This window comes from Ipomoea triloba, chromosome 14 (genome assembly GCF_003576645.1).
Source record: "Ipomoea triloba cultivar NCNSP0323 chromosome 14, ASM357664v1".
Taxonomy (NCBI): domain Eukaryota; kingdom Viridiplantae; phylum Streptophyta; class Magnoliopsida; order Solanales; family Convolvulaceae; genus Ipomoea; species Ipomoea triloba.
The window spans coordinates 5,235,982-5,256,968 of record NC_044929.1 but is presented as its reverse complement, the minus strand read 5'-3'; the positions used below and the strand labels follow the sequence as shown (position 1 = coordinate 5,256,968).

The window sequence follows — 20,987 nt, the reverse complement described above, 5'->3', positions numbered from 1 at the left end:
TTTTTTTTTTTTTTTTTTTTTTTTTTTGCAAAACACACACATATATAGTTAGTTATATATAAAATTAAGATCATATGAAAATGTGAGAAAATGTTAATCAATCGTCTAGGATGATCAACAACTCTAAATCTGGGAAAAAAAGGAAAAAAAATAGTGACAATGTTTTCACTAAAAAATGTAGCAAAATGTTATATATAAAATTCACATCATTTGAGAACAATTTTTTTTTTTCGTAAAAAATGTTGCAAAATGTATGTTAGCCGTCAATTTAGAATGACCCACGGTTTTAAAGCAAGACAAAAGGAGAAAAAATAGTGACATTTTGATAATTATTACAAAACCCTGAATGTGCTCTAGGCAAAGTTTCACATATATCTGCTGATGTACTATACGGTGCATATCTCCAACTTGATTGCAATGTTTATATACTAGTGAATGCACTTTAAAACTTTGCAAATTACAATAGCATGTTTAGAATTTGCAATATTATGCAATTTTTTTCATAAATTTAAATACGTTGTAGATTGTCTGATTTGTCTCATACGAACGATTAATATCATTTCACATTTTTTACAAGAAATGTTTTCGCTTCAACCTGTTCGATTATGTACATATATATAAGTAATAAACAGTTAAACACAGAAAGTTGCATGCATGCATTTTACCCTTTTGTAGTGTTATCGGTAGTTCCCGGAATTTCTACATTGCCAGCGTAGACCAGTGGAAGCAAATTTCCTCTCCTAATGGGAGTGACTGTTTGTCCCTGTTAGTCAATAAAGGAAACATATGTAAATAATTAGTCAAATGTCACACATATAACAAAATAAATGATCAATTAGAAAAAAAAAATACTTAGTAGTATTAGTATAATTATATTTTAAAAAAAAAGATAAAAGACAATAGAATTGAAATTATTAATACATCAATTAAGAGCAAAGAAATATGAAATTAGAAAAGAATTTACAACTGTACAAAAAAATATGTATAATATACAAGTTATTATAATTAACAACCTTAACCACTTAGATTAAAAAAAATGATAAAAGTAAAATGAATTTAATTTATAAATGTACAGTAAAGCAGTGTTAAAAAATCTCGCCTAGTCAGTAGCTTTAAATATATATACCTCAATAATCATGCCGTTTCCTAGCTTTAAAGGCGAGGAAAACACACGATCGCTACTGCTGGCCCCCACCGTAATGATCCAAGGCGCCACATTACCCACCGTGGACGGCGTGGGTCCCGCATTTCCGGCACTGCACGCCACCACAATGTTGCGCTTCACCGCGTGCAACGCTCCGATGGCTACACCACTGCGCGTGTAATACTGCGCTCCGGCTGCGGCGCCCAAGGAAACACTAATAACATCCACGCCGTCGGAGATCGCGTGGTCGAACGCCGCGAGAATGTCGTCGTCCAGGCACGTGCGTGTGCTTCGGTTGGGAATTGGCCAGCACACCTTATAGATCGCGAGGCGCACGAGCGGCGCGCCGCCGGAGGCGGTACCGTTTCCGAAACCGCCGAGGGCGGCGGCGTTACGAACTCTCCGGCCGCCCACGGTTGAAGCCGTGTGAGTTCCGTGGCCGTCGGCGTCTCTCGCCGATCTGAAGTCTGCTGTCCGGTTGAGACGGCCGTAGGTGGCTTCGTAGCTCTTTAGATGGTATCTTGCTCCAATTAGTTTCCTATTATTTTATTAGCAAAATTACGTTTTCGTCCTCTAATTATACTCGTGATACAGACTTGATCCCTGAGTTATATGTCTGACCATCTTTGACCTTTTAAGTTATGGTGTTATGCATAGAAATGGAGTCAGTCATTTTATTAAGTGATAAATTGGTAGTAGAAATAGTTCACGAGAAACTAAAATTGCCACTTCAATTTGTCATAACTTAAAGGTTAAAGATGATTACACATATAATTCAAGGACTAAGTTTGTACTACGGGTATAATTGAAGGATAAAAATGTAATTTTATTAAAGTTTTTAAAAACATTTGTTAGGTGGGGAATTGAGGGTAAGAAAGTAATTAATTAATATAAAAATGAAAATAATAATTAAATTACCTATTGCAATGAGAAGAGTTAAAGGCAGAACCTTTTTGGCATATTCCTTTCCATGAACGAGGGACTGGTTTCATACCTCTGTCACTGAAACTTGGAGACTCTGGCCATACACCTAAAATCAACAATATAATATAATATAAATTAATAGAGGACATTAAATTAACTAATTGGATGACATAGGAATGAAAACCAAACAGACTTAATTGGGATGATAGAGATATATATTATATTATTACTCCACCACGTACAAACTCATTAGATAATTAAGATTGAGGCCCGCACCCAAGCTCAGTTCAGTGTTTTAGTATGTAATATTTGAGAAAAAGAACTAATGTTTAAAATTCGGCAGCGACAGTACACATGAAATTGTCTGCTAAGCCATTGAGTTATCCTGTTAGGATTGGGACCTGAGGAGCTAAGGGACCTTTAAGTTGAAAATTCGACCTTTTGGAAGAAGATAATTAAGAATCACTTACCACTGTCCATCATACCAACAATCACATCCTTTCCACCGTTTGCTTTTCTCAACAATTCCTCTCGGCCAGATGGATTACCATTTACAGCTTCAAGCAAGTTGACGAAATCCCAAGATCTAGTAGTATGAGGCTTTATTCTTGTGGGATGACTATGAAATACCGAAATAACACCTTCCATTTCTGCACATTAAACACCAAATTTGATATGATAAACCAACAACTAAAACTATAGATTTTGAATCACTCAGCTCATACATAGTACGTACTAATTGTACTACTGTTCCATTATCAATTTAAATTTTTAGTTGAAACAGTTTCTAGACTACCCGATATCTTGTTAGCTTGGTCTGGGGTAAGTAAAGCGGAGAAGCCATTGATGACATTCTTGTAGCTGTGAACTAGAGATGCTTTAGCTTCTTCTCTGGAACCACCCTTTACAGTGAGGAGAAATGAGCAATGGAAATCTTCAATTTCTTGGAAAGATTTCCCCCCACTGTGCTCCCCAAGATATACCACATAAACCTGCATATATATATATAACAACAAACCAATTAAAATACCAAATAATACAACTTCATTCATTCATTCATTCAGATCAGAGAGCTGAGAATTATTATTGAAATATCCATTATATTTACTAAGCATATATGCATGAAAAACAGAAGACAGATAAAAGATGAGAAACTAACCTTTCTCTGATGATCATCTGCAGCGAGGACATTAAGGATGACAAGAAACAAAAAAATAATGGAACAATGAATCTTCATTTTCTTCTGTTGAATTGAAGTAGTGATGAGTCTTGGTACGTACCCTCTGCCATTTATATGTATATACGCATGCAAAGATGGATAATAATAAATTAAAATAGTGTATATGTATATTACAACATGGGATTATTTAGAAGCTATTTCACAAATGCATGCACGTCGTACGTCCAATCTATAATTGACAAACAAACTTCCATGTTACTGAAATTACATCCTTCTAAATGCTTTGTTAAGTCAGAGTGTGAAGAGCCCTTGGGATTCGGATTCAACCTTTTTGGAGAAGATTCTCCACGGATCAAAGACCATTATACGAACTACATATGATTTAAGGCCACACTTGTCTGACGACAGATAAGGGGTCGGGTAGGGTTAATATGCAAATGTAATACTTATACTAGCAAATGTAATACTAAATTAGGAATACACTATTTTCTTTTTTACTTATAATAGAAAACGTAATACTTTTGAGGACAAATGTAATACTTTTACATTTTGATGAATTTCTTCAAAAGTATTGCATTTTTTCATATAAGTAATAAATATTTTATTTATGGTTTAGTATTACATTTGCTACTATATATAAGTATTACATTTCTTTATTATCCGACCCGTCTCAAGGACAAGGATATGTGAGACGGTCTCACACAAGTTTTTGCCTATCATTTAAGTTGATGGTATTCATTTCACTTGTGGTGGTTGTGTGGTGTTGCAGTGTTGGTGGTAGTGGTCGTTGTGGTGGTGTGATGGTGGTGGTGGTGGTTGTGGTGATTATGGTAGTTTGGTGGTCGTGGTAATAATAATATGGAAATTAGGTTAAATAGAGATGAGAAAGAAGATAAATATGAGAAAACAAAAAATTCAGAAAATATCTTCCCACTAATAATCTAGGAAGACATTTTTCACCAAATTGAGCCTTTTTTCTTTGACTAGAATGGATATTTTTCATTAACTTTATTTTCCTTAAATATCCAAACATAGAAAAATCTAAAAATTGGCTTCCTGAAAATATTTTCCACCAAATTAGGCCTTTTTTTTTCTTTGATTAGTATGAATATTTTTCATTGACTATTTTCCTTGAATATACAAACATAGGAAAATCCGAATGAGTTTCCAAACGGACCCTAAAATTAATTTGACACCATAATATCACTATTAGATACAGAAGTGTTATAGTACCAATCACCAATTACTTTCTCGATTGAGTTTTGGGGCCTCTCGGAGGGCCTTAAGCTTCTCAAAGGAAAGTGGTGGAGTCTACTTAATGCACAAACTTAAGTAATGGCGGCGGGTTTTCTTGTCACTAAAAATAATGATCACTGATTCAAGAACTTGTAATGTTTTAATCCTCATTTGCAAGAAAATTTTAATTTTGATCCCCTAGTGACATTATATTCTCAAAATTAATCATTAAATTTAGAATTCTTGGAACCTTTTTCTCAATTAACTCAGAACCAGAGCAAGGCACATTGACCATATCATATGTAAGAAATCTGACGGAGAAGACGTCAATTCTTGCCACCTGACTTTCTGGGTTGACAATGATTTCTAACCATTGCTGACATTTAAAAAAAAACAAAAATCACACAACTTGTCCATAATTTGACTACTTGTATACTCTGCAGATATGTTATAATTACAATTTTGTTATATTATTACTTTATTTCTGCAAAATTGTTTATTACAATTTTGCTATAAAGTACTATATATAAGACTTAAAGTATTCATTATATCAAAAATTCTATTATAGCTCATTTTGTTAAATCTGACCCGTCTCACATATTGAGACTCGTGAAATGATCTCATAATACACTAGTATATACTATACATAGCCATAGTAAAATATATAAAATGATAAATATATACGGAGTAGCTTTTATGTTTATCTAATGTGCACTATTAGGTAGTAGTTGTGAGTTTTATTCATCACGAAAAAGAATGAGATGTTTTTTTTTTTTTTTTTGAACTTTTATAAAACCATTGGATATTATAAACAGATTTAATGAGTTGAAATTGGAGATTTCTTTTGGTTATGTTTGAAATAGTTGCATGCTAATGTAGACATGAAAACAGCTCTTGCATATATCTTTAACTTCCTTAGACCATTTTTTTTTTAAATTCAGAGTTAGTTAAAAGGTTTGCTTAAATGATTTTTTTTTTTTTTTGAATAAGACTGCTGAAATTTTCCTTAACTACTTCAATAGCTGGGCGCTTGTACTCGTGACTAATTAAATAAAGAGTTAATTCTATTTTTTTATCCTAAATTTATAGGTGACAATTCACTTTTAGTCCTTTTTTAATAAAAACATTCTTATTTAGTCTTAGTATTACTGTGTCATAACCATTTTCTGTCATCCTTCAACAAAATCGTTAAAATGTTGTTAAATACAAGGGTATTTCGATCTTTTTTATACAAAGTAGGTTGACACTGCTATATTTTTATGTTTTTTTTTTTGAAAAAATGTATAATTAAAGACTGAAATACTTTTGTGTTTAATGGCATTCAAACCATTTTGTTAATAAATGACCAAAAATGGTCATGCCATAATAATATTAGGACCAAATGAAGATGTTCGGTTAAAAACGACTAAAAGTGAACTACCACCTATAAATTTATGACAAAAAAAAAATGAATTAACTCTTAAATAAAGACCAATAACGAATCAAGTGGAAAAAACGGTTCAATTCTTTTAAAATCTGGGTTTGTAAACAAAGTAATCAGGGTTAAATTAAAAGAGAGTTTTCCTATAGAATAATTTAATTTCAAATTAATCAATGCATGCTTTCTTTGTTTAGGCGGCATAATAAACGAAAAATTATATATATATATATATATATATATATATATATATATATATATATATATTTAGGATTTAGGATTTAGGATTAGATCGAATGGTGAATGGTCGATATTTGAAGTAAACTTAATAACAGCTTCCATGACCACTTTCAAATATATAATAACTAACAAGTTTTTATATTTGATGATAGTTATGCATGCGAAAATAAGTAACTAACATTGATACTTAATATTAAATTTATGATTACATTATAATAGTTTTAAAAATAATAAATAATAGGGAAAAGAGTCAAATAAGCTCCTAAACTTTACGCAAATTATACTGTGGATCGTGATCCACAATCCATCAAAACGGCGTCGTTTTGATGGATGAAAACAGCCGCAGAACTACAGTTCCCTTTCCGTGCAACTGCAGTTTCCTTTCAACACAACTGCAGTATCAATTCAACACATGCAACTGCAATTTCTGACGGATGAAACGGCCTCCGTTCCGTGCAACTGCAGTTCCCTTTCAACACAACTACAGTTTCAGTTCAACACAACTGCAGTATCAGTCATGACCATGGTCCACGGTATAACAACTGTAAACTTTACACCAAAAGTCAATTAGGCACCTAAACTTTTAAAAGGGTCAATTAAACCCTTTAACATGTCAATTGAGTCAATTAAACCAATAATCGGTAAATGGCTTGTAATAACATGTCATTTCAATTCTGACGACAGATTCTGATGGGCGGCAGCATATTCCGGAGACCGGTGATGGCTCCGGCGGAAGGGCGACCAAAAAACGTGAAGTCGAGAATAATAATAAGTTAAATAATAATTCATTATCAAAGTTTGTAAATAAAGAGAGAAACAAAGAAAACGTTATAAATTTAGAAATATAATATCTTATCACTATACAATATATAAATTAAATTAAAATGTGCAACTTATCATTGTATATGATTGAACCTAACATATTTTAATTTGTATTCCAATTAGAACCTTAGCAATATTGTTTCCTTTATAATTTAGTAGATATTCAAAAAAAATTCTCCATCATGGTTTCATGTCAAGAAGTTGAGTTGTACAAACGAAAATAATAATAATAATAATAATAATAATAATAATAATAATAATAATAATAATTAATTAAAAAATTTAAAAAATTAAAAAACTTAAAAAAATTATTTAATGAAATTTTAAAAAGTCATGGTTTAATTTTGTTTTGTTTTGTTTTGTTTTTTTTTTTTTTTGCTTTTGTTTTTGTAAAAAAGGTTATATTAGTACAAATTATTTAAGACTAGTGTTATGCAAATAGTTATTTATAATTCCAAACAAAAGAAGAAGAAGAACCTAAAAAGATGTTTTCCCCCCAAAACGTAACCGAACAATGCGATGATCGTGGATCGAACACGAGACCTTCAGATCTTCAGTCTGACGCTCTCCCAACTGAGCTATCCCCGCAACGTGCGATATATGCGGTTTACATTTTATAAAGTTCCAACACAAAGAGAAAAAAAAAAGCAAAACAAAAACCTTTTTTTTTTTTTTTTTTGAATACCCATTTCGTGTTATTTAATTACATTGTAAACTTATCTTACAAGGCAAAGGTGAGATACATGCCTTTGCCTGGACAACAATTACTAACTCAACAATGAATACTGCCATGCTGGTTTAAGTTGTTTCACCATCCAATCCTTAAGGGGGTGTTTGGTTACTTGCCTTTAATGTTATTATTTTTTTTAATTTTATTTTTTAAAGTTAGCATTTAACGTCTCGGAACTGACGTTAAATGCTCATTTATATTTTTCTTTTATTTAAAATACACATACTCCTCCTGGAATTTGAGATGTCAAATTCTTTAGTGATAAATTTTAACTTTATTAGATTAATTTTAATTAACGAGAAGTCGGGAACATGATGTTATATTATATAATCTTTATTCCTTATTTGTAAAATTATTGGTTCTAGGTTGAATGAATTTATTGTTTTTTGGTTCTTATAATTTGTTCTGGTGAAGAAAAATGAAAAAAGAAAAAGAAAAAAAGTGACAAATTAAAAACCTTAGCAAGAGTGGTCATATCCAACAAGCTAATGAAATTTTTATGGATGTAATTTCTTTTTTAACATTCAAAAGTAATTGCACGGCGCTACATGTATTTGCAATTCACTATTGTTTTCTATACATCCTTACAATATGAACTCACCCTCAAAATATAATAATAATAATAATAATAATAATAATAATAATAATAATAATATTTTAATTTATTATTAAAATCTCAAAAGTAACTAATAAAAAATGACCTCTACCCACCTACCGTCGTTGCAATGGTTTCATGTATTGTTCATGGGAAAAAATAAAAATAAACATAAAAACAGAAACAAAGAAAATCTACCCTAGCCTTAAGTTAGCCACACCATATTGCAATTGCATACAATTTCGGGGATAAAACTATAAAAGCCAGTCTAAGGTGTGATTTATTTTGTGGTGCACTTGTGCATTTCATTCTAGTGCATTTCCGAATACTGTGTGGTGAATTTATGCATACTTAATGATGCAACTCGCACCGGCTGCACAAGAAGCCCTGTCCGCATTTGATCCAGTATCTATCGTGGACTATGTCCATCTTGCATTATAGATGCTAATCCAAAATAGTACATTAATCGTGTCAACAAACACATAATGTTTAATAACATTTATCTTATATTACCGGCATCTTCATCTGAACAAAAGAGTCAGAGATGGACTCTTTGTCCATCCTTCAGTCAGAGATGGACTCTATGTCCATCTTGCATTATAGATGCTAATCCAAAATAGTACATTAATCGTGTCAACAAACACATAATGTTTAATAACATTTATCTTATATTACCGGCATCTTCATCTGAACAAAAGAGTCAGAGATGGACTCTTTGTCCATCCTTCAGTGAGCATACTTTAGCAGTAGCCAATTCAAATTTCATATCAGCATAAGAATGTCTACATAAGCTGCCACATCAACAATAAAAGTGGTTACAAGTTAAAAATGCCAATTGTACTATTTTGCCAAGTTCACATGTTAATTTACAACTTTTTTAAAATTTGATGGTTTAATTAATTATTGTTTTCATAAGAGTTAAATGACTTATTTTTACCTTATCCCTGTCTTATTTACATCCTCCTCTTTGGGTGTTTTTTTTTTTAAAGTTGCATGTATTGCCACTCCCTACAATTGCTTCAAAACTATAATCCTAAAAATTTTATTGACTAGATGTAAAATAAGAACTGTAAGCCAGTAAATATTTACTTTAAGATGGATGTTACAGTTAGCATGCAAGGAATGACAAGCAGCAAACCAGTGCATATTCATGGGTAAACAAGAAATGATCAATAATTTATCAAAAAGTGCATCATACTTGGATAAGGATCTCTTTAGGAAATTCGCAACTTCATTCCTGCATCACCTGCAAGAAAAGGTAGTATAAGCCCAGGAACGCAGAAAGCAAACGTCAAGTTGTATGAGGTTGCTTCAATTATAAGATCGACTTGACAACTTACATCAAGAAGTGAGTCTTGCTCTCCAACCATCAAGTTGGCTCCATTAGGTGAATAAAATCGACGACACTTTAACCAAATTTCACCTTCAACATTAGGCTTCTGGTTTGCTGACATCCTTGGAGGAAACATCCTTCCTGTTCATGGCATTGATTAGAGTTTCGGATAAATCACTATCAAGCGTAAAGCCCTTCTCCATCATCTGATCCCAGATTGCACAAGCCCATGAAAGTTTCTTTTCCTGAATTAGTCCTTGAATAATTAGCTTGAAGGTAACCTCATCGGGGTATAAACCTCTCTTCTGCAAATCTTCATAAAGACACATAGCTTCACTAGCTCTAGAAGCTTTGCAAAGCCCATAAACCAGTGCATTGTAGGAAACAACATCAGGGGTCACTCCCTGCTCCACCATGTCATGGAAAGTGCTCTGAGCTGATCCTATTCTGCCAGTCTTGCAATGATGGTCAATAATAGTAGTATACAATACACGATCGGGAAAGAGATGCATCTGTGTCATCTGGTCAAGAATCATCTTGGCCACATTGGAATTTCCTTCGCCTAGGAAAGCTTTTATTAGAATTGTGAAAGTTACAACATCAGGAGTTATGCCCTTTTGTCTCATCTCTCCTAATAGCTTGTATGCCCTCTTAGAGTGGCCTGTCTGGCAGAGTGCTCTAACTATTGTGTTATAAGAAACAACATCAACCAAGCCTTTGGGTTCCATCTTAGTTATCATCAATGTGTAAGCCTTATCCACTTTCCTGGCCCTGCATAGACCCTTAAGAAGCTGATTGTAGCTGTAATGATCAGGTTTCATCCCACCGATCTCCATCCTCTCTATCATTCTCTCTGCCTCCCCCAACATAAGCTCGTTACAAGAATAATTCAAGAAAATGTTTGAAGTAACCAAATCAGGCTCACATCCGTTTCTTCTCATAAATGTCTTGATTGCTTGAGCTTTATCAATCCTTCCAACTCGGCAAAACCCATCAATAAGTATGTTGTATATCTCTATGTCAAACCTAACTCGACTTCTCATAACACCCAAAGTAAGTTCATATGCCATATCAACCTTCCCACTCTCACACAAACCCAGTACAACTGCTCTACAAGCCTTGTTGTCTGGAATATGACCTTTCCTGATCATCATATCCCATATTTCAACTGCATTGTCAAATCTTCCAGTCCTGCATAACCCATTAATAACAATAGTAAAGCTGACCACATCAGGCTCCCTCCCTTTCTCACCCATTATTCTCAACATCTGCAAGGCTAAATCCAGAAAGTTTTCACTACACAAAAGATTTAAGTACATATTATATGCCCAAATATCAGGGATTACCCCAAGCCTATCCATATCATCTAAAAGTTGATGAATAAGTTTAAATTTCCTAACTCTACACAACCCAGAAATAAATCTTGAATACGTAAGTGAATTCAAAGAGAAACCATTGGGCTTCATCTCATTATAATACTGTTCGGCCAAGTCAAAGCGCGAATTCTTAATCAAGACACCAATGAACCGGTTGTAATCAATGCTGAAAACCCTGCACTCTGATCCAATCATCTTATTGAACACCTGGATTGCTTCTTCTACAAGCCCAGTTTTCACATAGTTGGAAATGCGAGCACGGTATATAAGCCGATGCTTACCAAGATTTCTATACATATCAGAGTGCTTTGAGAAATGAATGCATATCATCAAATTCTTTAGCCCGAAACCAGTTCTAAAATGTTGAACCTTAAAATCATCCCGTGGTGGGTAAATTTCAGTTTAACACTTCACACACGGACATCTAACCTTAGGATAAATGTCAATATCTAGTTGTGAGCAGGCAAAAATATACAAACTCTTCAACCCCAAGAAATAGCCCCTTAATATGCCCACTCTTGCCCAGCATTTTGTGATATCCATTTTATTCCCTACCTGTAAATAAGAAAATGCATTAAGATATGATTAAAATTTTGACAGAGTTTACCTTTAAAATTGGACAAGTTTTCCAAAAGACATAAAATCACAATGCCAATAACACAAAAGCGCTGACAATGCACAAAAACAACAAAATACAGAAGTTTCAATATACAACAAGGGCTCAATCATTGTTCGGGTATAACAACTAAAACAAGCAATATATAACATGTATTTAAACAGTGACTCTTGCTTTAACTTTAAAGTTTCAATTTTAATACACAAAAACGTTATATAGAATGCTTCACCTTCTTATTTCATTTCTCCCGATCGTTTCTTAACTAGTTGAATTTTTTGCATATTATATAAAAGTTAGAGAAGAGTGATAAGAATATACACTTGCACCACATTCAAGCAATGCATGACAACTTTGAAGGTATGAACAACTTCCAGCCTATGCAAAGCAATAATTAACTCAAAACTATTGATCCCACCTTTCATTCTAATTCTAAAGTATGATATATGTAGTTGCAGCATTCATTGACCTTCAATAGAGAATTAATATAATAATTAATAAGCATGAGTACAATACCAATGACTTGAAGAAAGCAAATGATTACTTCAGTAACACAAAAATGGCATGGTCTTGTTAGATGGTTAGATTTATGCTCATAGTGCCATTACTTGCACTAATATGCAAACTCTTGTCTAAGGCTCTGTGAGGTTCACTCTTCTAGTTAGTTGAAGTGTTTCTTGCAAGAATGAGACACGAGTCAGTGTGTCATGACTCATGATTCATGAATCACAAAGGGAAACAAAAGACAAAAGTTCTACCTGTAGTTTATTTGCTTTAATTGTTATGTATGATGATTTATGAACATTTTCCAGTTTGTCAAATGACGAGTACAAAAGCATAGAACTTTTGGTGTTGGCCAATTGCTTCCATGGACCGTGTTATTGAACTCCACCTTCTTCAACCCAAGCCTTTGGGAAAAGTTAGTTGGGCATAAACCCTAAACTGATATCAGATGAAAAGTCAGAGCTTTACTAGAAATTAACATTCTCAGGTTACATAAGATTATTCTTCTGATTTCTGAAGGAACTAGATGGCAAAACCTTGACAAATTACTCCTGGCTCTGAAACCACACATATAATACAAAAGAAAAATTAAAAAAGGGATCACATTTGGATGGACAAGATGTTGTATGCACTCTGCATTATTTATTAAATTATACCTGTCCACGTGTATACCTCTACAATTTTATAGAATGAAAATGCACTCTTCACATGCCCAGTCCACTCACGGTGTAATTATTCCTTTCTATATGAGACTATGACAATGTAATGTAATCAATACACACTTTGTTTAATGTAAGATACATTCATATATTACAATTCATTTGCATATCAGCAAGTTATCTCTCATAAACCATATCTCCACAACAGTATTGATAACAAAGCTTTGCCTATCTGCTTGAGTGAGTTTCCAAGCTGATGTAAAGATTTTATAAAGAAGTGTTTCCATCATTTTGCATTTCGTTCAATTCTATGAGCTAGTAAAAAGCCTGTAGGCTGTAGCCATAAGACCTAAAATTTGATATATTAACAGAAACCTAAATGTTTAATTAAAAACTAACCTGGTTCACACACTAGTAAAAATACACCTCATCTAATTTTCCATGACGACTAGCTAAAGCTGTTAAAAATCCATCATCTTGACAAAATTAAACACGAAAACGCTTCAGCTTCAGAAACGATAAATAGAGTTGAATCCTTTAGCTTGTCTCCGTGATTGAATCGAACTTACTACACAGTAGCCATATCGAACCAAAGAGGAACCAACAGCAACTAAAAGTTATATCCATTAGACAACTAGCACATGATATTTCAACAAAACAGAATGTTTGAAGGAGATACGCGTTCGACAATATACAGTAAGTCATTAGACAACTAACATCTGATTCAATCTACAGTAAGTCATTAGACAACTAACATCTGATTCAATCTACAGTAAGTCATTAGACAACTAACATCTGATCCAATCGACCAGTGGCGGAGCCAGAAATTAAGTTGAGTGGGGCAAAGAAGCAAATGTACAATGAATTCAAAACTGTTCAAATACAAAATATCATATACGAATAAGATTGTTCACATACGAAATACATTATAAATTACAATACAAGGTTTATGATGAACGGGATAATATTCCTCTACGTTCTCTCATATTTTGAAACCAGTGTAGAATTGCATCATTGGAAACTTGATCAAAAATACCTTTCTCAAGGTATGGCACTACCTTGACTAGATGAATCCTCAAAAGTTGATTTTCTTTTAAAGAATTTTTCTATAACAAATCAACAAATCACTAACAAATGAAAAAGTCTAAATATAACTCAAGTCTCTAAAGATACTAGTTTTACAAATGTCAAATTGCCAATGCCAAGTCTAAATAATAAACACCGTACAATTGTACAAACACTGAAACACACTGCCAAAGTGCCAAAAAAACTTCATGTCAAAGGGTTCAAACATGCCACACACGAGAAAGGCTAGAAGGAGTGGAAGCGCAGTGCTAGCCAAGTGCAAAATTACCAATCTCTTTCAATTTTAATATGTAAAAAAATAAAAATTTACCTTGAGAGTTGGAGACTTTGAGTTATAGCGACTTAGTGAAGGCGTGAAGCAGAGCCACTGAGGGGCGACTTAGTTTTGACCGGAATGTCGCCGAAGGTGGAGAACCGTCGTCACGTTCGCGTCCTTTGTGGGCTGTGGCTGTGGAACTGTGGAGGACTGGAAGAGTGGAAGTGACGGACTTTGGAGTGGAGAAGCCGAGAAGCAGCGGATCTGAATAAGGAATTAGGGATTAGGGAATTAGGAGAGCAAATACTATTTTATTTTTTTATTTTAGTATTACTGACTTTGTTAAGCAAATACGGAGTACTAATTTTGCCAAAGACCTTAACTGTTGACTCGTTGTGCTTAGTAGGTTTTAAATAAATATTGATTTTAGTCTCATTAGTATTAGTAAATTTACAATTTTTTGATTAACATGTTTAATTCTTATTAATTTTCTTTCACGACTATTACTTTAGCATTATTTTTCATCAACCACTATTATTTTAATGGTAAAATTCATCACACCGATCACTCCTCGTTTTAAGATATATCGAAATGTACAAATTTTAAGGGTATTTTCATCCTTTTCAACATAAGATCCCAATTTGAACATGAATAAAGAGATTTAAGCTCTATAATATATTCCAATTTGCAGTTTTCCTCCTCATCCTACCTTAATTTGAAGAGAAAAATTATGAATCGAGATCAATCTTAGAGTTTAAATCTCTTTATTTATGCACAAATTGTGATTTTAATTTGAAAATGACGAAAATATCCATAATAATTGATAAAGATTAATTCTCCCTTTGTATAGAAGTACATCATAGTATATGTAATGTAGATCATAAAATTAGCCCTCAATTCATCTCTTTATTGATTGTGCTTTGAGTAAGAACTTAGAGAGAAGGAAGAGCTTGGTCTCTAGAATGCCTTTAGAGAGAAGAAGAGAAGGGCAAGAACCCCTAACTTGAAGGGCTAGGGCCCTATATATAGGCCGAATACCCGTACAGCACCCCGACATACGTATAGAGTATTAAGGGCCGTATACCCGGGGTATATCCCCTATCAACTAGCCCCCCCAGTCCGAGCCCTGACGTCGAGTCAACGAGGAAGGGGTCGGGCTGGAAGACTGGACTTACCGTTCGCGACTCACGCTAGTTGCCTCGTTAAAAACCTTGGGCTAATAAAAAACCTAGTGGGAAAAAAACTTAGCCAAGGAAAAAAGAGCACAACTTTGAGCGCCAAAGAGGAAGAGTTCAGGCTTAAAGCTGACCAAATAGTCTGTGACCTATGCCGGTTGCCTCGGTAAAAAACCTTGGACTAAGAAAAAACCCAACGGGAAAAAATCATAGTCAAGGAAAAAAAGTACAACCTTAAGCATAGTCTTTTGGACTACAGGGGTCGTCCGAACTCTACCGATCGAGGGATCGGATTTTTCGATACGATTGATAGGTCGTATTTTACCGATTTAGGGATCGGGTTTTACCAACCAAGGGATTGGAGTTGCCCGGGGTGGAATGCCGACCTGGCGGGCTGAATTGCCTACCTCGTAGGGCTTATGCTGAGATACGATCTCGGGTCACCGAGCCGATGGTGGCGAAGCCGACCTAACCGGACTTTAGCACATGAGCGTTTTTTTCGATCGCCGTCGTAATAGATCGGTTCAAGGACCGAGCGGGCACCTTACTCCCGTAGTTTTTTTCCGACTTTTCGGTCGTAGTGGGCACCTTGCTCCCACAAATCAGTCCGAGGACCATAAACTGGCACCTTACTCCCGTAGTGGGCACCTTGCTCCCACAGATCGGTCCAAGGACGTAAACGGGCACCTTGCTCCCGTAGTGGGCACCTTACTCCCACAAAGATCGGTCTGAGGACGATAAACGGGCACCTTGCTCCCGTAGTGGGCACCTTACTCCCACAAATATCGGTTCAAGGACGATAAACGGGCACCTTGCTCCCGTAGTGGGCACCTTACTCCCACAAAGATCGGTCCGACTTCCGAGGACGATAAACAGGCACCTTGCTCCCGTAGTGGGCACCTTACTCCCACAAAGATCGGTCCGAGGACGATAAACGGGCACCTTGCTCCCGTAGTGGGCACCTTACTCCCACAAATATCAGTCCGAGGACCATAAACGGGCACCTTGCTCCCGTTGCGTTTTTTCCGACCGCCGTCGTAATTAACTATGCCGAGATCTGGCCCCGGGCTTACAATGCCGGTGGTGGATGGACCAACCTGACCGGGCTTTTTACATATCACTTTGCTATTACAATTTTCTAAGTAATAACCTATAGCTTACACAAATTACATCTTAGGCTATATATTTTACAATTTGAAACTACTACTACAATTTACAAATTTACAATTGGAATAATATGCCTTCGGCTTTGGAGAATTTTTTACCCTTGATTTAATTGGCAGCCCTCGATCAAACCATGGGAATATTTGGTTTCGGCTGGAAGAAAACTTCATGCTATGGCAACTGATCAGGAGGCTGCATGCACGAATCCGCTGCACCGAAGCTGCCTAAAGATCAAGACCGGGCTCAGACGCCCGGTTCAGACCTCCGCATCCGCCGATCGCCACTGTAGTCTGTCGTGCTCGGGGCCGCGTTGACCGTAGCACTTAGCCATTGTCGGAAGCAGCATGCAGTGTCGTAAACGAGCATCAACTCTTTAAATTTGACGCAGTTGCGAATTCTGATGGAGACTGTCATCAAAGGTGGATCACAGGGTGTCAAAGCGATGCCGGGCTGATCACAAGCTCCTCGGAAAATAACAGAGGATCCGCCCTCCCGATCGCAACTGGAACCATGCTCGGAATGCTCCTCCACGGTGACTGCTCGGGAAGCTTACGTGAAGCTCGGTGGAACTCGAATAATTAAGAGTCGGACTCCAGTCTGGTTACTCACCCAGTGACCCAAAGCCTGCGAGGACCATTGATGGCATTTTCCCAAGTTTAATCGGGCAACTACGTCGTGATCGGTGCATCATATCGGAGCTGCGCGCTGTGCTCGGGGGTGACTTCATCAATCTGCTTTGAAATGCATTTGATCGGGAACACATTTGATCGGGAGATGCCTTGCACATAAAGTGCTTGTTTGTGATCGGTTTGAAGTCGAATGACGATTTCGGAGACGAGTCGGAAACTCTGTTAATCCAGTAGGGAGCCTCCGGGCTAAAACTCCACCATCATCCGACGACTTCAAGATCGGCATGACCGGGATGGCTCGCTGCTCGGGAGACTCCGGGCTCGCTGCTACGATCTAAAACTTGGCGCTGACCATTCATGGCATGTCTCCGAGGCTATGAAGGCGACTACACTGCGATCGGTATGATCGGAACCGTGTTCGCTGCTGGGAGTTTCGGTCAGCAAGGATCAAGGTTTCACCAATTTCCAGTATGCACCACTTGAGAATGATAGGGAAGCTCGCTGGTTTTCGCTCGTTGACGCCGGGCTGCGGCTTGGAGACGAATCATCTTAGAAAGATAAAATCCAGAGGTGGCCTGTTGAGGCGGCAAGTTCATTTACTTGACTGCTGCTGCTAGCTTGGAGCTCGGTCAATCGAATTTGGGCATATGCCGATCAGTTATGGGGATCGAGGTCGAGAAAAACCGCTCCCTAGTCAGGAGTCTTGGTTAGATTGGTAGAATCCTCCAATTTCCTCTTGTACTCTGCTTTTTCTTAGGAGCAGCCTGGCGTAAGCTCGCTATCGGTGAAGTGAAGGAGAAGGAAACCCAAACAACTTGATCGGATGCAATGGATGATCGGCGAAGCCTTGCGCGATCGGTCCGATCCGAGCGTTCATACAGTATTATCTCATGCGCTGGTCGGCGACTTCGGATAGGACGTTGCCCACTCTAGCTTTCAAAGGTCACTGGTTTCTACCTGGAGAAGGCTAGGAAGCTGATCACAGAGTTGATCGCTTACAAGATGAAGCTGTCAACGTTCCGTTCCAAAAACTCGTGCGTGCGGTGATGGTACGATCGGAACCGAGCCTCGTTCCAGAAACCAGCGCCATAAACGCTCGGAGGTTCCGGAGAATTGTCTCGTCATTGAATTCCGAGACCGGTCAGCCATCAGTAAAATTAGAGCATTCAGACTCCTGATTGTTGCCGATAGAGGATACAACTGGTTAGCTCGGATATATAGGCACGTACTCTGCGATCGGTCTGCGACTGTCAACTTCCCGAACAAAACACGGGCTAAGAACTGATAATAGAGCCCGTAACACATGCAATCTCAGACCGGGAAGATTACTCCACACCTCCGAACAGAAAGCTAGAGTTGTTCTGCGGGGCATTGCGTTGGGATGAAAGTCAACTCCCGGTGATGGAGCCTTGACGGAGGTGGTCTGAGCCGGTACTGACCATCCGGCCTGAAACGGAGCCGCTTACTGAAGATTCACGAGGCCGAGGAATCACTATAGTTTCGGACAGAACGCAGGGTGATTGCCAAGGATACTCGACGTCATGACCGGTAAGGTCTTACTTGAGATTTTCCGATCACAAAGTCCATGAAACAAATATTCACGACCTTGCGCTCGTCGGCCCGGGAAACCAACCCCAAGTCAAGGGATTCGCTCCTCTGTTCTGAAAGAAGCGAGACTTCAATCATCACTGCTAGGAAGTAGGACCCTCTAAAAAGGGGTTATCCTCAGCATCAGTTTCCATATGAACGTGGATTGAGCAGCTTGGAGCATCAGTAGAAGAGGTGACAAATTCAGGTTTTAACCCTATGTTGGTAATGTTTGTCACGATCTCAATCACTGGGTATGCAAGTTCTAGCTTCTCCAGAGCAAATGACACCATCCACAAGTCATCTATGTCACTACATGCTCGAATAAGAACCGTAAGGGCATATAGGCGTATGCATGTATACTGTCCTCGTGCAGCAGGGGAAAAGAATGAACGATCATTACGGAGCATAATTTGTTTGTCTTCAATTTTTGTATTGCACTCCACCATCGTTAACATGAAGCCTGCAACCGCATCAGTTTACTATGACCGGGAGATGCTTTGCGATTGTTAAGGCCGGGCAATATAGCATAATCAGCTTGAAAATATAAGCAGATCGACGAATACTAGCAGACCGGAACTCTAGTTGACTGCTCCTAACACAAACAGACCGGAACTATGGTTGTCTACCTCGGCGAGCTCTGGCATCGACCTTGAAGTCAGGAGAGCCAGTAATCAAACCATAGTTGGAGATCCCGGACTCGGTGGAGTAGCCAAGCAAGATAGCCAACCTCAATGACATGCTCGGTGACCTGAGTGATTGCCTGCTCAGTGACCGACCGGGATCACCTGCTACTGCAGCCAATGAGAAAGCACTCCACCGCTACATGCAGCCAATGAAAATAAGGAACTTTGCACCATTACACTTTTCTGGCTATTTCTTTTGTTTGACTTTTGAACTTCACCGCCACCTTCAACCAATCAGATTGCAAGCATCCATTTAAACTCTACTGGACAGCCCACACCCACCAACGAGAGAGAATCTTTGGCACCAAAAATTCTCCTTCTCCATCTTCAAGGATCGAAGTGAAGAACTGTGGCGAGGAAACGGCTACCTCTGGACTTGCACAAAACCATCTGGAATCATGAAATCGCCGGTGAAGCTTTGCTTTTTCCTTGTTTTTTTTTCTTTTCTCGACAACCCTAAGTTATGTGTACAGTAGAGAGAGGATGGCGACGGTGGTGAAGCCACAAGCCTTGCAGGGTTATTTGCACGCTGCCACCACCCCACCCAACTCCTCTCAACAAAGGCTGCACTAGAACCTTGCAGGGATACGTAGAATTTGGTCAAGGAATCAGATCAAACGGAAAGGTGAATGAATACACCACGGCGGCGTCATGGCCTGGGGCGACGACGGAGAAAATTGGCAGCGGCGAAGTTGGCGATTTTCCTATGGAAGTCTGGCTGGAGAGAAGAAGACGATGAGCCTGGTGGATTTCCCGCACATTATCTGACAACTTCTGAGAGAGAGAAAGATGCTGGTGAAGCTATATGCGACAATGAGTCGATGATGAAGTGCTGGACTGGCCCATTGATTCTCTATCTTGGACCCAGATTCTTCTGGTTCTTTACCACGGATGACACAAAGCAGATCTAGAATCATGGTGGAGAAGTTATTTTTGGTCGAATCATCTTGCTCTTGGATCGGGAACGCGACCTTTCACCCGATCCCCACAGACGGCGCCATTTGATAAAGATTAATTCTCCCTTTGTATAGAAGTACATCATAGTATATGTAATGTAGATCATAAAATTAGCCCTCAATTCATCTCTTTATTGATTGTGCTTTGAGTAAGAACTTAGAGAGAAGGAAGAGCTTGGTCTCTAGAATGCCTTTAGAGAGAATAAGAGAAGGGCAAGAACCCCTAACTTGAAGGGCTAGGGCCCTATATATAGGCCGAATACCCGTACAGCACCCCAACATACGTATAGAGTATTAAGGGCCGTATACCCGGGGTATATCCCCTATCAATAATTTTATATTTCAGCATGTCTTAAATGAAAGGGTGACCGGCGTGATGAATTTTGGCACAAAAATAATAGTTGTAGATGAAAATTTATACTAAAATAATAGTTGATGAAAAATTGGTATGACTTAAACATGTAAATCAAAACTGTCATTTTACTAATATTCGTGGGACCAAAATCTATATTTATTGGAAATTAAGGCTATGCTATATTTAAAGTAAGGTGATTGTGAGGTGCAACCGAGTGGCACTAGCCCACGAGACCTTTGGTATTATAAAAGTTTAGCATTATAATTTAATAAAAAGGGCAATAAAAGACCAAATATATAATGCCAGTTATAAAGCTAAAT

At 37.3% G+C, this 20,987-nt stretch overlaps 2 protein-coding genes and 1 non-coding gene across 3 annotated transcripts in view; all 3 read right to left on the bottom strand.

The window, feature by feature from the left end:
- The window catches only part of LOC116004810 (subtilisin-like protease SBT5.6), a 7,018-nt gene extending 3,713 nt beyond the window's left edge, over positions 1–3,305 (bottom strand). Inside the window, exons 1-6 of the mRNA XM_031244981.1 lie at positions 3,228–3,305; positions 2,865–3,060; positions 2,539–2,718; positions 2,063–2,174; positions 1,127–1,682; positions 666–763 (exon numbers count right to left, since the gene is read on the bottom strand). Coding sequence (XP_031100841.1) covers positions 666–763; positions 1,127–1,682; positions 2,063–2,174; positions 2,539–2,718; positions 2,865–3,060; positions 3,228–3,305 — 1,220 coding nt within the window. The remainder of the gene's footprint in view (positions 1–665; positions 764–1,126; positions 1,683–2,062; positions 2,175–2,538; positions 2,719–2,864; positions 3,061–3,227) is intronic.
- A 4,173-nt stretch (positions 3,306–7,478) lies between these two features.
- Positions 7,479–7,551, bottom strand: TRNAF-GAA. The gene has a single exon. It is a non-coding gene; the product is annotated as a tRNA-Phe (tRNA).
- Positions 7,552–8,684: 1,133 nt separating this feature from the next.
- Positions 8,685–14,369, bottom strand: LOC116003735 (pentatricopeptide repeat-containing protein At1g13040, mitochondrial). The gene is made up of 4 exons (XM_031243649.1): positions 14,170–14,369; positions 9,629–11,552; positions 9,487–9,534; positions 8,685–9,079 (listed from the first exon to the last, which is right to left on the bottom strand). Exon 2 carries the CDS (start codon positions 11,325–11,327, stop codon positions 9,720–9,722), a length of 1,608 nt encoding a protein of 535 aa, XP_031099509.1. The 5' UTR covers positions 11,328–11,552; positions 14,170–14,369; the 3' UTR covers positions 8,685–9,079; positions 9,487–9,534; positions 9,629–9,719.
- Positions 14,370–20,987: the final 6,618 nt, after the last annotated feature.